General features: G+C 36.2%; 2 protein-coding genes across 2 annotated transcripts in view; both read left to right on the top strand.

Annotated features, from left to right (window-relative positions):
- LOC136809345 (thrombospondin-2-like) overlaps positions 1-9,272 on the top strand; it is a gene marked incomplete in the record, with an annotated part of 31,378 nt that extends 22,106 nt beyond the window's left edge. Inside the window, 2 exon segments of the mRNA XM_067065867.1 lie at positions 3,536-3,811; positions 8,504-9,272. Coding sequence (XP_066921968.1) covers positions 3,536-3,811; positions 8,504-8,559 — 332 coding nt within the window.
- Positions 9,273-10,855: 1,583 nt separating this feature from the next.
- LOC136809501 (low-density lipoprotein receptor-related protein 5-like) lies at positions 10,856-15,825 on the top strand. Its single transcript, XM_067066040.1, has 9 exons — positions 10,856-11,048; positions 11,805-12,047; positions 12,525-12,695; positions 12,929-13,097; positions 13,352-13,572; positions 13,819-13,977; positions 14,575-14,748; positions 14,992-15,267; positions 15,642-15,825. The coding sequence occupies exons 1-9, from the start codon at positions 10,985-10,987 to the stop codon at positions 15,689-15,691; spliced, it is 1,527 nt and encodes a 508-aa protein (XP_066922141.1). The 5' UTR covers positions 10,856-10,984; the 3' UTR covers positions 15,692-15,825.
- The last annotated feature ends 16 nt before the right edge of the window (positions 15,826-15,841 follow it).

The raw sequence follows: 15,841 nt of genomic DNA, 5'->3' as shown, positions 1-15,841 counted from the left end.
GGATCAACCATAGACTATTTCTTGTTTCATTTGTTTATTAACACCTTCACATGAAAGAACAATTTTTTTGTTTAATTTCAACAGCTATAAAGGTGTTACAAAACAATACAATAAAAAAGCAAGTAGAAACCACCTCTAATCTCAAGATCAATCAGAAATGATTTATGCGATTATTCATGCATATATTATGACGTAAAAGAGAAAATAACAATAGGAGACGAAGTAAGGATATGTGTTTCCCATTAGAGGGGCGTTTATTTAGATTCTATTTAAATTCTATTTAGATCAAGTAGCTCTGAGGAAAGTATTATATAAAGAAAGGCAAAGAATCTAGTTAAAATATGCCTTCTTTTAATATTCAGAGTAATTTTACCTCGTACTTTGTACTTATAATAGCAGTATTTACGCTAAACAAACCTAGGAGAGGCCAAATTTCATTCCAGACCCACCGTCTATTAGAGACCTGAGAGTAAAAATGTGACTAAGTCCGATTTTTGAGGAAATTTTTTCCGTCTGAATATACCCGAAATCACCGTTTTGCAGATTTTCATTTGCTTTTTCTTAGTTTTTCCCACTAAAAAATTATTGATAACAATGCTCATTATACCTTAAAGGTTCGTGCTAAATTCTATCCTTGGCACAAAATTAAATTTCAACTTTTGCTTCACTTTTTTTACTGGAGAACATAGTTACCTAACTTAGACCATGCTTGACCAGCGGCCGAGTAGTGAATATTCGATTCGTAGGACATCGTTGAGATCAGGGTAAATTTTTGCTAATTTGCTGCTATAGATAGCGGATTTTTAAAAAAATTGCCCCTCTAATGTCCTGCAGTTTTAGAGTAAATCGATTTTAGTTATTTGATAAGTTAAGGGATATATCACTTTTTAGGAACAGGGAAACGCCAACAATGTGCCCTGATCTCAGGGGTGCCCGACAAAAAAACCTTTTCAAGACCTTTTTAGAATTTGGGACGACGGTCTATCTAGCCTTTCTTGGGAACCGCCAGTCGTCGTCAAGATATCTGTAAAGCCCGAAGGGCTAGATTTGCGGCTTTTATCAAAAGTGAAGCTCATCTTCGGAAAGATTTCCTACCAGAGCACGGACTAAAATATGCAATTTCACCGGTTTAGAGATGTGAAATAGCGTTTGCCGCCTACGTTTTTTTACCGCCTCCGAAACAATTAAAATGGTGATCCTATCATCGGCACGAAATGTAAAAAGTAAAATTTTTGCGGAGCAAGCTTAAAGTTGCATATCTAGCCCGTCGCTTAGATATCTGTGTCGGTCGCTTTGTGCTAGTCGGAAAGCTTCGGCTAGAACCCAACTAGTTTGTCGGCACAAGGCCACTTCCAAGCTTCCGATCAGAGCTTTACCTTGAGCGGGGCGCCGACCGCCTCGATCAGAATCAAATTCTTAGTAAAAAACAAAGATTCTTATTAAAAAACAAAGATTCTTAGTAAAAACAAAGATTCTTAGTAAAAACAAAAATTCTTAGTAAAAACAAAGATTCTTACCAAAAAATCAAAGATTCTTAGTAAAAACAAAGATTCTTACAAAAAACAAAATTCAAAAAAAACAAGATTCTTAGTCAAAGATCTTACCAAAAAAACAAAGATTCTTAGTAAAAAAACAAAGATTCTTAGTATAAAAACAAAGATTCATTGACCCTTCTGGGCCACCGTAGGATTGCCCCTTTAATTATAAGGCTTCTTTTTATGTTATGTGTTTTTTTTTTCTTTTCTTATTTTTTCTTGCTAAGAAAAAATTATTTTCGCGCGCTAAATAATCCCGAAATCCTGTTTCCCGAAAATAATCCGAAATCGGAATTAAAAATGAATGTCTTAACGACGACCAGCGGGAAAAAAATCGTCGAACCGATTTGAAGAGTCACCGGGGCTGACTAACAAGGAATGGCGCACAATATGAGCTTACTTATTTTTCTTATAAGCATATAGTTTATAAGAATCAAATCAATAACTCTTGATAGACGATGATATACCTTTAGGTAATAAGTTCTTACAAAGTAAACAAAGGATGGCGCACAATATGAGGATATTTATTTTTCTTATAAGCATATACTTTATAAGAATCAAATCAATACCTCTTGATAGACCATGATATACCTTTAGGTAATAAGTTCTTACAAAGTAAACAAAGGATGGCACACAATATGAGCTTATTTATTTTTCTTATAAGCATATACTTTATAAGAATCAAATCAATAACTCTTGACAGACGATGATATACCTTTAGGTAATAAGTTCTTACAAAGTAAACAAAGGATGGCGCACAATATGAGCTTATTTATTTTTCTTATAAGCATATACTTTATAAGAATCAAATCAATAACTCTTGACAGACGATGATATACCTTTAGGTAATAAGTTCTTACAAAGTAAACAAAGGATGGCGCACAATATGAGCACATTTATTTTTCTTATAAGCATTTACTTTACAAGAATCAAATCAATAACTCTTTATAAACGGTAATATACCTTTCGGTAATTAGTTCTTACAAAGTAAACAAGGGATGGCACACAATATGAGCTTATTTATTTTTCTTTATAAATAAGCATATACTTTATAAGAATTAAATCAATAACTCTTGATAGACGGTGATATTACCTTTATTTATTAGTTCTTAAAAATTAAACAACAATTGTTCTTAAATTGGTCTTATTTTTTAGCGATTTTAAGCCTCGTTGTTCTCTTGTAGAATTGTTTCATCAAGGCTCAATGTAAAGTAGATTTCAGATTAGCTTCCATCTCTACTTCTTGTCTTTCCTATGTAGTTTAAATTCTAGGCGAAATTTTCGACTTCAAGTCGTCTTGCTTTTTTTTCTTTTTAGTTTTCGCTTACGTGTTAAGAGCCTAAGAGTGTAAGTGCGGTCAAATAAATGCAGTATCTGGTCAAGCTTCAACAATTCAAAAATTGCTTTGTGCCAAGTAACATTCTTTCTCTTCTTAGACATGTGTGATACTCCCAAGAAAACGTGTAATTGCTCGGGTGTTCCAGTGATATACGATATGTCCAAATTACAACCATGACACTTTTTATGGGATTGATGAAACGGCTGTGAATGCTTCGCTCACTTCTATCGGGATCTGGGATGCAGAACAAATAAAACTGGTTTGCAAACGTGAGTGTATTGTCAAACGAATGATCGTTTTCGTTTATCAATTTTGATTTTGGATTACTTTCAAAGATGGATTCAGTTTTTTATTTTCACATTTCGAGAGGTTCCCAGGTTGAGCATGTTTTACCACTATTTGTACTAAGACCTTCTGATTACCTACGATAATTATCAAAATGTCATTTCCTAACAAAGATAAGATCACAATTAAAAATTCAGTTCAAACTTGCAGATATATAACTCTTTAAATGCAACTTACTGTTCATTGAGATCGGCCTATGGATGTTTTTCGAACATCATAAGAAAAGGATAGCATCTCAGACAAGTCACTCTTTGCTTCTCGCTAACGTTAAGAAGAGTTTTTCAATTTTTATAAGAAAGTTCTGTTATATCTTTAGAAGCTCAATGCAAGGAAGATCAACTGCAAAATGCAATCGAGGGCATTCAGATAAACATGACATCTTTGCAATCATCTCTGGACATTGCAGCTCTCTCCCAAATTCTCATTCGTAAGATGATCGATTGTCACGCCAATGTTTGGTCAAGAAAAGGAGAATTATTTGATCATTATGAACAGCTTTGTCAACGCAAAGTGATCATTCAACAAGTTTTGAGTGATTTGAAAATCAAAAAGATAATCTTGGAAAATGAGAAGAAGAGATGTGCTGATAGGAGTATGTTTTAAATCCCATTGTTTTTTCATAAGAACAAAATTTATAAGAACATATGTCCAAAATATATGAATAAATTAAGAACGTTTTAAGGCTTTGCGGACTCTTAAACACCCATTAAGCACCTAATTTCTTAGGAAATCGCACAAAAATACTCACAAAATGAGGAAAAGATCTTTTTAAGAACATTTTAGACTTAGAACTTAAAATGTTGAAAATATCTAAAGGCCTCAAATATTTTGGAGGATAAAAGTTTTTGGATGAAAAAATAACGTAAAGTTGAAAAAAATGTTGTATGTATGTCGAGATTGTTAATATTTAAAAGGATACTCAGTATCTACTTTGTTTATTTTATCTATTTTGCTTTGGTTCCGTATTTTATTCCATAATGGCAGATTAGCTGCGCGGAACATTCTAGTTCTTATAAAAGCACAATTTCTAGCATAGATGCTAATGTCTCAAGTTTCTGTCTAAATCCACCTCCATCGACTATGAATTCAACAGGTTATGGGCCCAGTGCCAACACACACTGGAAAAACATTACGTTTGACGGAGACGAACGAAAATTTGAACTGTGGGAAGTAAAATTCCTTGGATACATGAAGATTAGAAAACTCAAAAACATTTTTGTTGGTGAAGATGATGTTTCCGCCGACAACAAGGAACTTGCTTTTGCTGAGCTTATTCAAGTACTTGATGAACGTTCTATCTCCTTGATAATGAGAGATGCAAGAGATGATGGACGTAAAGCATTCCAAATACTTCGAGAACATTACGCAGGCAGTGGTAAGCCCCGAATTATCACACTTTATACCCAGCTCACTTCGCTGAAGAAAAAACCTAATGAAACCATTACTGACTACGTTCTACGAGCAGAATCTGCAGCAAATGCACTTCGTATGTCAAAGGAGACGGTTAGCGATGGCCTCCTTGTTGCCATGGTTGTTAAGGGGCTACCAGACGAATACCAATCATTCATAGCAGTTACAACCCAATCTGAAGAAATCATCCAAGATTTTCAAAAATTTAAACAAACTTTGAAAAATTTTGAAGACACTGAAAATGCCAGATCTCAACGTTCTGCTGGACAAGTACAACCTGATAAAAACTCTGTCATGAAAACCAACGACCAGCATCATCGTTCTAAAGTTACTTGCTACAACTGTGGAATCCCAGGACACAAAGCACCAGATTGCACCAAACCAAAGCAGAATCGAAAATACTGCTCTCATTGCAAGTCTTCGACGCATTTTGAATCAAATTGTCGAAAAATCAAAAAGCATTCATCAAAGAAAGCAGGAAATCTTGACGAAGCAGACCACAGTTTTGCTTTTAAATGTGATGACAACGACAATAACTTAAAACTTATGTCTGATATTGATACCTTTTTAGTGGATTGTGGTGCCACATCTCACATGGTCAATACCGATGCAAATTTTATATCCACCGATGACGATTTCAAACCGGAAAACCATTACATCGAGCTTGCAGATGGATCTCTTGTCAATAATTTAGCAAAGAAAAGAGGGACAGTGTTAATTTCTTTGCGTACATCTGACAATAAGATTGTTAAAGCAACATTGGAAAATACCCTGTATGTACCTTCATTTCCGCAATCCATATTTTCAGTTAGACGAGCACTCGAAAAAGGAGCCAAAGTAATTTTTGATGGCGAAAAATCAAACCTTATTTACAATGGAACGTCTTTTCCCTTTGTACAACATGCTCGTCTCTACTACCTATGCAAATCGTCAGAAAATACCAGTCGTAAAGAAAGTCTTGAAACTTGGCACAAAATTTTGGGACATTGTAATTTATCTGATGTGAAAAGTCTAGAAAATGTCGTCCAGGGGATGACTATTACAGAGTCAAAGCCATTCGACTGTGAAACCTGTGTTTTATCCAAACAAACAAACACTCGAAATGTTGATCCAGACATCAGAGCAACCAAACCCTTTGAGCTTATTCACACTGATCTTGCTGGACCTGTGGACCCAGTTGCCAAAGAGGGATATCGATATGCCATGATCTTTGTTGACGATTACTCAAGCTGCTCATTTACCTACTTTCTCAAGGAGAAGTCAGATGCTGTGAAAGCCACCGAAAAGTTCTTTGCAGACACCAGCCCATATGGTAAGATTAAAACATTGAACTTTCATACTGAGATTATTCCCAATGGAGATACCGAAAGAATTCGAAGTGATAATGGAGGGGAGTACATCTCTGAAGAATTTAAAACACTGCTCAGAAATCGTAATATAAAACATGAGCTTACATCACCATACTCTCCGCACCAAAATGGTACCTCTGAACGAAATTGGCGTACCCTGTTCGAGATGGCCCGGGCACTCATCATTGATTCAGGTTTACCAAAATATCTATGGACCTACGCATTGATGACCGCAACACACATCAGAAACCGATGCTATGTTCAACGCATCAAGACCACTCCTTACAGCCTTATCACAGGACGAAAACCTAACATTGCCCAGCTCCACATCTTTGGTACCGTGTGTTACTCATACAACCACAACTACGTGAAGAAGCTAGATCCACGTTGCAAGAAAGGTTATTTTGTGGGCTACGATCGAAACAGCCCATCCTTTCTCGTCTACTACCCTGAAAACAGAACAGTCATGAAACATAGACTTGTTAAATTTACTGATCGTTTCGAGCACAGTGATGATGCATCTGAGCCAGATTTCCATATTGAACCAGCTAACCCAGCTGAAGTTAAGGTCGACGCCAAAGACCACGAAATCAAAGCAGAACCAGTCAGAGCTGAACCATCACAACCAAAGTCGTATCCTTTGAGGAACCGGCAAGAACCCAAAGTCGAAGACAAAGATTCTGTCAATCACGTCCACATTGATTTTTGCTATCATGTCAAAACTCCAGTCACATACCATGAAGCTGTGAATTGCACTGAAGCATCAAACTGGCAAATGGCCATGGAGAACGAAATACAGTCACTGAAACGTAATGATACCTACACACTAACTGATCCGCCAACCAACCGTGCCGTTGTCGATGGGAAATGGGTATACAAAGTCAAAGGTGACCCAGATCAACCAACATTTAAAGCAAGGTATGTTGCCAAAGGTTATAGCCAGATCGAAGGAATCGACTACACTGAAACCTTTTCACCTACCGCTCGTATGGAGACAATCCGATCACTGATCCAACTTGCTGTTCAAGAAGATTTAATCGTTCATCAAATGGATGTCAAAACAGCTTTTCTACACGCACCTATCGATGAAGACATCTACGTATCTCAACCAATCGGTTATGCCATCGAAAATAAAGTTTGGAAGTTGCAGAAATCGTTATATGGCCTTAAGCAAAGCGGCCGCAACTGGCACAAACTCTTACATGACTATGTTGTCAATGAACTTAACTTCAAACAGTCTGCATCCGATCCATGTCTCTTCTCAAAACGTAACGAGAGAGACACAGTCATTCTACTAGTTTGGGTCGATGATATTATTATAGCAGCAAATTCAATGCAACTCCTGAAGTCAATCAAAGAAGCTTATCTACTAAGTTCGAGATGAAAGATCTTGGACAATTATCCACGTTCCTCGGCATAACATTTGAACACCGAGATGAAACTATCACCATGTCACAAAGTCACTACTTGGAGAACATTCTAAAAACTTTTGGTTTCAATGACTGTAGACCAAGAACGACACCGTGTGAGCAGAACATCAATTCGTACGCTGAAGCCACACACCAAATATACGACAACCACCAATATCGTCAAATGGTTGGAAGCCTGATATATGCGATGACTTGTACCCGACCTGATCTATCGTTTGTCGTAACCAAACTATCTCAACATCTTTCCTGTCCTGATCCTGGAGATTGCGCAATGATAAAACATGTCTTCCAGTACGTCAAGAAGACTGTTGATCGCAAGTTGACCTTCCGAAAGTCATCAACCCCTCTTCGTGTTCATGCATTCAGCGACGCCGATTGGGCTACATCTGTGGAAGACCGCCGAAGCGTTACCGGATACTCTATTAGTCTCAACCCAGAAGGTCCTGCTGTCAGTTGGAAGTCTAAGAAGCAGTCGTCTGTCGCTTTATCAACGTGTGAAGCTGAGTACATGGCTATATCAATTACTTGTCAAGAGACAATTTATCTCAATCGTTTGATCAACGAATTACTCCAATCGAAAACGCAACCAATTATTGTCAAAAATGACAATCAGGGTGCCTTAGCACTCGTAAAGAATCCTGTGAAGCATACGAAAGCGAAGCATATAGATATCCGCTACCACTTCATTAGGGAATGTTATGATGAAGGAAGTATTTTGTTAGATTATGTCCCGTCCGGGGACAATGTTGCTGATATCTTTACGAAACCACCAAAGAAACAGTATCTACTCAAATTCGAACAATTTCTCTTTGGACAAAAGTAAAAAGGAGAAAGTTGCCCTCAAGGGGGGATGTTAATATTTAAAAGGATACTCAGTATCTACTTTGTTTATTTTATCTATTTTGCTTTGGTTCCGTATTTTATTCCATAATGGCAGATTAGCTGCGCGGAACATTCTAGTTCTTATAAAAGCACAATTTCTAGCATAGATGCTAATGTCTCAAGTTTCTGTCTAAATCCACCTCCATCGACTATGAATTCAACAGAGATTTCAAAATTAAATTATCATTATATTGATTTTTTTTCTTTTACCAGGCTGGCTTCGACACGTGCTTGAAGATACTTGGCATAACGTGATGCCCTCCCTATAAATGGACTTGATTCAATAAAGTTTCACAAGAGACACAGATTAAAATCGATTTTGTTGATTATGCTTAGAATCTCTTGCATTGATGTTATACGTTACGAAAAGACCGTTACGATGGGTTGGGCATGTAGTTCGTATGAGAATGGATAGATTGCCCAGGAAAATGTTAACATCCTGGGTTAATGAGAAACGCTCTCGTGGCTCGCCAGAAATGACATACGGACGGTCTCTAATGAAAGCTCTAAAAAGGGCAAATATCGACAAAAGTATATGGTTTGAAATGGCAAAGGACAGAAATGAATGGAAAATGTGTGCGGTAGTGTTTCTTGAAGTGTTCCTTTTATTTGTCTAGCGCTATGAGTTTTCCTAGATAGTTTTTATTCTAACTTTTCTAGTCCCGTTCCCCTTTGAGGATGGTAATATATTATTATTATTGTTATTGTTATTGAATATTTTATGCTTGTATTCTTTAGGCTTGAGAATGACGATACCACTGAAATATATCGCTTAACTGTTTTTAAATTTTAAACTTTGGAAAATGGCTTCTGTTATGTGCAGTTTTGTAAGTTTTGCGCTGTTTTGTAGGTTTTTTGCGCATTTTGTAATTTTTACGCAGATTTGTAATTTTTCTGCGCACTTTTGTAATCAATTGGCTGCGCACTTTTGTAATTTTTACAAAAAATCGACCAAATTTTCCTTTGAAATACTAGACAAGAATTCTAAAGGTTTTGTTGTAACGGAGTTAAATCGAGTTTAATTCAAGTTTTAAGTTCTGAAATGTGGCATGATTAGTTTCAACGGTCATTTTTACAAAATGAATTAACTTTTTGCAAAGTATACATGATGTGTGACGATTTAGAATAATTAATTTCAAAATTCCGAGTTAAAAGAGTTATAACTCGGCATTACGTTTTTGTTTTTTTTAAGTTTCTCAACGAAAATTAACATTTCAGCTAGGAAGCCAAATAAACATATCAGTCTTTAAAAAACATCTTAAATACAATCCCTTGTTCAGGACAACTCGGAACAACTCGGATTAACTCATAATTTCAATTATATCACGTTAATCAGTATCAGTACTCTTTTCAAGAGAATGAAAGACCATTTTTCAATGCATTCATACTAGGCAACCACTTAAGATAAGTTTTTTTTGAATTTAAGAGTTGAAAGAGTTATAACTCGGCATTACATTTTTCGGTATAACTCTTTAATGAACCAACAAAGCTTCATGATGACGCCGATTTTAGTTACTAGAAAGCGAAATAAACAACACAGTCAATCAAAAAAATATCAAAAACGTATCGTTTTGGTACAACTCGGAACACCTCAGACTAAAAACCAAAAGACTTAATAAACACCCGGGGTGTTTATTTGAAGTAATACGCTAAAGAAATATTTTAACGGGTACAATCAACTGTCAGCATTTTAAAGTTTTCGTTTTTGCCCTGAATGACTTGTGACTTTACTAGTTTATATCTATCACTTTTAAGTTCTACCGTAAAGTGTTTAAGTGAATCACGGGGGAAAATATTCACCCTAGAAAACATTTTGTAGATTATAATTTTACTTTATTTTACTTTTCAGTTTCTTGTCGTTCTGGTCTTGTCGGGATTTTTTTTTCTTAGCTGACCAGTTTCTCTTTAGTGCATCTTTTTGGGTTCCATTTTCATTTTTGATATAGTGCAATATATATAGCATGTATAAATAGAAAAAACCTTACGGGTAACGACACTGGAAAGTTTAATTGTATATATATCTTCTTTTGTATTCAACAGTTTAAAAATAGTCAAAGAATCTGTAAATTTCAAAAAAAAGAAGTTTATATCTATCTAAAATGGTATTTCTAAGGGGAGGGAATCCTCTGCTTTACCGAAATTGAAACTAGTTAGGGGGGGGTTCACTTTTACGGTACGACGGTATTGGGGCTTTTTCCCCCGGTAAATCGGTATTACCAGAAAAAAAGGACGGGATTACGGTATTTCATTTTCTACCGGTATCGGTAATTAGGTGACTAGGCTTCCTTTATCGACGGTATTACGGTATTCGATCCAAATTTTTGTCGGTATGACGGTTTTTAAAACCCCTGAACCCCCCCCCCTAGTTAGAGTAGGTCTGTTCTTTTTAATCCGTTTTGCTTTCTGAATTCATTGTCTATAAAAATTGAGCTCTATAGTCTGAGTCAGTATCCACACTACATTGCTATTCATATTTGAAAAAAAGGAATACTTACCGCTAAGGGGAAATCTTTGTTTGCGATTTTTACATATAGATCTGAAGGAGGGCGGTCATTTACGAGCTTAGTCGCCTACGGAGATTGAATAGCATTTCATAAAAGATCGCGATCTATAAAATAGGCTTTCTAATTATACGTTAGCAATCAACTATAATGTTAGTTCAACGCTTAAAGACTCGATATGTAGGTTTTGTGGATGGTTCGATCGATTGATTTGATGATGGGCTACTTCGCAATATTGTTATTGATTTTCAGCATTGGTAAGATTGAATGTTTACTTTATTTCAGAACTTTCCTTCCAAAACTTAGTTTAATGACAGCAGAGATATTTTACGTTGTTTGAGATAAATGGTGCTGAAGATGTAATTAGACAAAGCACTGCAGAAAAAACTCTGTTCCTCCTTTATTGATGTGGTGTAATGAACATTTTCCGGGAAAAAATCAAGCAAGAATCATTTGTGCTTAAAGTTATGTTCAAAGTCAGTTCCTACGAGAGCCTACTCTAGTCAATATTTAATGGTTTTGGCAACGGGGTTTTTAAGTTTATCGGCAAAGCAGAGAACATAAAGCGTTATAAGGTATTCTCAAGTCTTTGCCAAAGGGGGGAAGGAGTTCTTATGATAGTTTTTGATAAAGTAAGCAAATCCAATCGAGTTAATCACATTTCTATTTCAATAATATGGATTATCCTACGTTACTAATTGGTTTCAAAATTCATTTTTTTAATGACAAATAAATACAAACATACAGATTGTGAAATTCTTATCATCAGAAAGCATTTAATTCAATTGGCTAAACTTAAGACTGAAGTGGGATTCGAATTCATCGTAGTTTGTGAATAATAGCAATGAAACCTTCTGCTTTCTTGACTAATGTGAGAAGTTCTTGCTAACTTAAGTCGATTACCAGATTCGATATATTTTAAGGTTTAAAAAATATCAGCCATTCCCGAATTTATTTACATTCCAAATTTTTGTTTCGTTAGATTTATTTCGTATCTCCTCTTCAATGTTCAGGGCCGCCGACTGTGAAGGGAAACGCCGAAGAGTTTATTATCTTCGCGAAAGCCAATGAAACACGATTCTTGGATCTCGACCCAGTAACAAACCCTCAACCACCATATGCACCTATCGATAGTGAACCTTTTATTGTGGGCGTGGCTTTCGATTATGAAGATGACGTCATCTTCACCTCTGATCTCAGATTGAGTGAGATTGTACGAATGCACCCAAATGGGAGTAATAAGGAAGTGATTGCAAGTATGTATACTTTAAACAAATGGAGTTTGCGACCGCAAATGTAATTTCGTGTAATTTCTTACATGATGAATCTCTGTCAATTTTGAAGAAAGGTGTCAGTAAGCGTTCCCATCCTTTCTCTAAATGTAAGTACATCCCGAACACTATACAGGTCATACAGTGCACAAAATTCTTCCGTCTCAGCCAAGTACAAAATGAGGCTTTTTTCCTTCTTGAAATCCCGCAAACTTTCACAAAGACCGACTACTTTGTTGCAAAAATTACATTTTCCATCTAATACAATAAACTTTGCCTAGACCACTGACTTATATAGTAGAAGCAAACCCTTAACATCCGTGACAAAACCTGATCCATTTCAAAGAATTAAGTATTTAAAGAGTTTTTCAGCGAGGGAGGGCTGTCACGGGTGCTCATGATTTGCCACTTACTAATGTGGTCTGGTCCTAAATAATGTATTTTTCATGGAATCCTCTTCAGATGGTAGCCGATCAGACGGTTTGGCATGGGACTGGGTGAATGAACGTCTATACTGGACCGAATATGTAACTGACACCATCAGAAGATACTCACCCAATAATCAAAGTGGTGAGATACTTGTGGATCAAGGATTGGAGAAACCTCTTGCCATCGTTCTGAACCCTTGCAATGGTAATAGTTCACTTGTTGTTTGGTTGATTGGGTAAAGAAAAGAAAAACTGTAGACAACTCAAATGTATCATTTAATTTTGTAATCTTTTAAAGAATTCTTTTGTTATGGAGTTGTGCTTCCATTTTATCCCTTTTGTAAAGAAGTTCTTCGTGTTTGTCCATTTATAATTCTGGGTGACAATATTTCATGACTTTCATATCTGATCAATTCTAATCCATATTTCTTGTTGCAGAGTATGCGATGTATTGGACGGACTGGGGAGCATCTCCAAGCATCAAGAAAGCGAGTATGGATGGAGAGAATGTCACCGTCATTATCAGCACAGACATCACATATCCAAATGGACTTGCTATCGATATCGATGAAGGCCGTCTCTACTGGGCTGACTCTAGTTATGACAGGTTAATAAAAAATCTCAATATACTCATTCGCTTGAAAAATGACAAGCAAAACATAAATAAGTGAACGCTTAAGAAAAACCGAATGGGCTTTCAAAACAACTAATGCACCTACTTATCTGGTACTCTGTTGAACAACGAAGATCTGCTGATAATTTTACACATGTGATTCGGAAAGGTCCCTAAGATACTATGAAATGATTTTGCGAATCTTTTTCAAGTTTATTCAGCATTGAATAAGAATGGTTTTGTTTTAGGATAGAGTCTTCAGACCTCGAGGGACGAGACAGATTGGTCATATTATCAAGCATTCCACATGTTTTTGGGTTAACCTTATTCAAAGACGATCTTTATTGGACTGATTGGACAGAAAGATGGGTGGCACTTGCCAATAAAAACGGGCAAGATCCTCAAGTTGTATTGGTTGATAACCTTGATCAAAACCCCATGGCCATCAAAGTTTTTGCTAAACGCAATGGTAAACTTATTATTAAGTCAAAAAATTAAACGTGATCAAAATTGACTGACAGTTGGAAATATTTTCCCATCGATAGAACATGGTTCGTTATTGATATTTGACTTGTGGGGCCTGGTTAAGATTTTCGTCGAGAAGACGTTAAAATTTGATTCTTTCTATTTAATGATAAAAAAAGCTTTTAATGGGTTTTTAATGAATAAATCACTCAGAGCTAGAATCAACATCATATATTACCTCATTTTGCAGGAACTTGTTGGAGTCAATGGAGCGTGTGGTCAGATTGTGATCGACCGTGTGGTGTTGGCTTTCACAAGAGATCAAGAATGTGTTACAATACTGCTTCAGATACTGAATGTATTGGCAACGATGTGGAATTGTTGAAATGTAATGAGCACCTCTGTCCAGGTTAGTTATTTTCTCTGCTTACAAATTCGTGATGTCTGGACATTCCTTCCTGAGTCCCTAATTATCGTAGTCGAAAAACTTCTTATTCAGTCAGAATTTTAGTTTATTTACAGGTCTATTTTCGAAGGTATTTTCCAAGTCTTTTTTCTTTCGGTTCAGTCAGTAAAAGGTTTGAGCGAAAATTAGCTTAAGGTATCCTGAAGTTTGTTGTTACCTAAAATGGAACGGGTTGTAAATATCTCGAACATCCAGAACCTACATCAAACTTAGGAATTATTCTTTCCACGACCTCGATTGTCATAGGTCAGCTAGCCACGTGATGGGTGGGGCACCACACAAAAATTCTCCACTCGGAGGTGCTCGAGCTACCACACGACTACGCCTATCTTAGACTCTAAAACACCCGATCTGATAGAAAAATGAGCAAAAATGCCCAGAAAATGTTAGAAATAAGAACATGTCAAGAACCTTTCTAGGCTTAAAACTCAAAAAAAATAAGAACATCCAAAGGCTTCAAAAATTAAGAAAAAACGTGTTGTCCCTACTCGTTAAATACCAACACTATAACAATTATAAGATTCACTTTTCTATCTTCAGACATATGCAATGCTACACAGAAAGCATGTAGCTGTTCGAACGTTCCAGTGATATACGATATGACCAAATTGCAAACCAATGACACTTTCTATGGGATCAATGAAACGGCTGTGAATAACTCGCTCGCTACAATTGCAAAGTGGAATGCACAAGAAATCACTTTGCTTTGTAAAGGTTGGTCTCTTAAAAACCTCTTTTACTGACTGGCCTAAAACAACTTTTGAAATAATCAAGGGTTCCTATAACACTCCTCTCGAAATACATGAAATCATGACATTGCGGGCTTCAATTGCCAATCGAATAGAATTTTTAAGACAGTTGATATGCATTCCCAAAAGACCATCCATCCATTATATTATTTTGGGACAAATGTGAGGACCGGAAGAAGAGTGTCTTTACATTTATTTCCAATTTTAGAAGCTCGATGCAGAGAGAGTGACCTTGAAGCAACAATTAATGAACTACAAGTTGAAGAAGACACGGTTCAAACATCTCTAAATACTGTTATGGATTCACAAATCCTCATTCGTAAGATGATCGATTGTCACGCCAATGTTTGGTCAAGAAAAGGAGAATTATTTGATCATTATGAACAGCTTTGTCAACGCAAAGTGATCATTCAACAAGTTTTGAGTGATTTGAAAATCAAAAAGATAATCTTGGAAAATGAAAAGAAGAGATGTGCTGATAGAAGTGAGTGTTTATCATGTTACTCCATGCGATTCTTCATTCTCTTGTACTTTTTATCGGAGTTTTTAATTCCTCAAAATAATTAGTTTCATTTCATTGTTACAGCTACGATATACGAGGGTCTTGGTTCTATGGATACACCTTTTCGACCGTGGTCGCGCGGTCAGGCGCGTGCCACTTTTATCCCACTAAGCTCAATCCATTTTCAACACATTTTCTATTGTCTATAGGTCCGAAAAAAGGACTAGAACGATTTTAGTGGGATAAAGCGGACAAAAAAATTACCGCGCGACAATTGGCGGCTACGGTCGAAAAGGTGTATTGGAAAAGGACCTTAGTATTTCGAAACTAAACTTGTTGCAATCATCTTTTCATAGGTTGGCTACGAACTGTACTTGAAGAGACTTGGCATCGTACCATTTCTTAGTCGAGGGAAGAATCTTTGAAGTGATTCACCTCTAGTCTATTTTGTCTGGTCGACAATCAATTGATGGTTTTTTAAATGAAATTTTGTGTAATTCTATATTTCTAATTCAAGTAAATATTATCGTACAAAGATAACTTTTCCATTATCCTC

Source organism: Clytia hemisphaerica, unplaced genomic scaffold (genome assembly GCF_902728285.1).
Source record: "Clytia hemisphaerica strain Z4C2 unplaced genomic scaffold, Clytia hemisphaerica genome assembly, whole genome shotgun sequence".
Lineage (NCBI taxonomy): Eukaryota > Metazoa > Cnidaria > Hydrozoa > Leptothecata > Clytiidae > Clytia > Clytia hemisphaerica.
The sequence above is the reverse complement of the archived record's forward strand: the minus strand, read 5'-3'. Positions and strand labels throughout refer to the sequence as shown.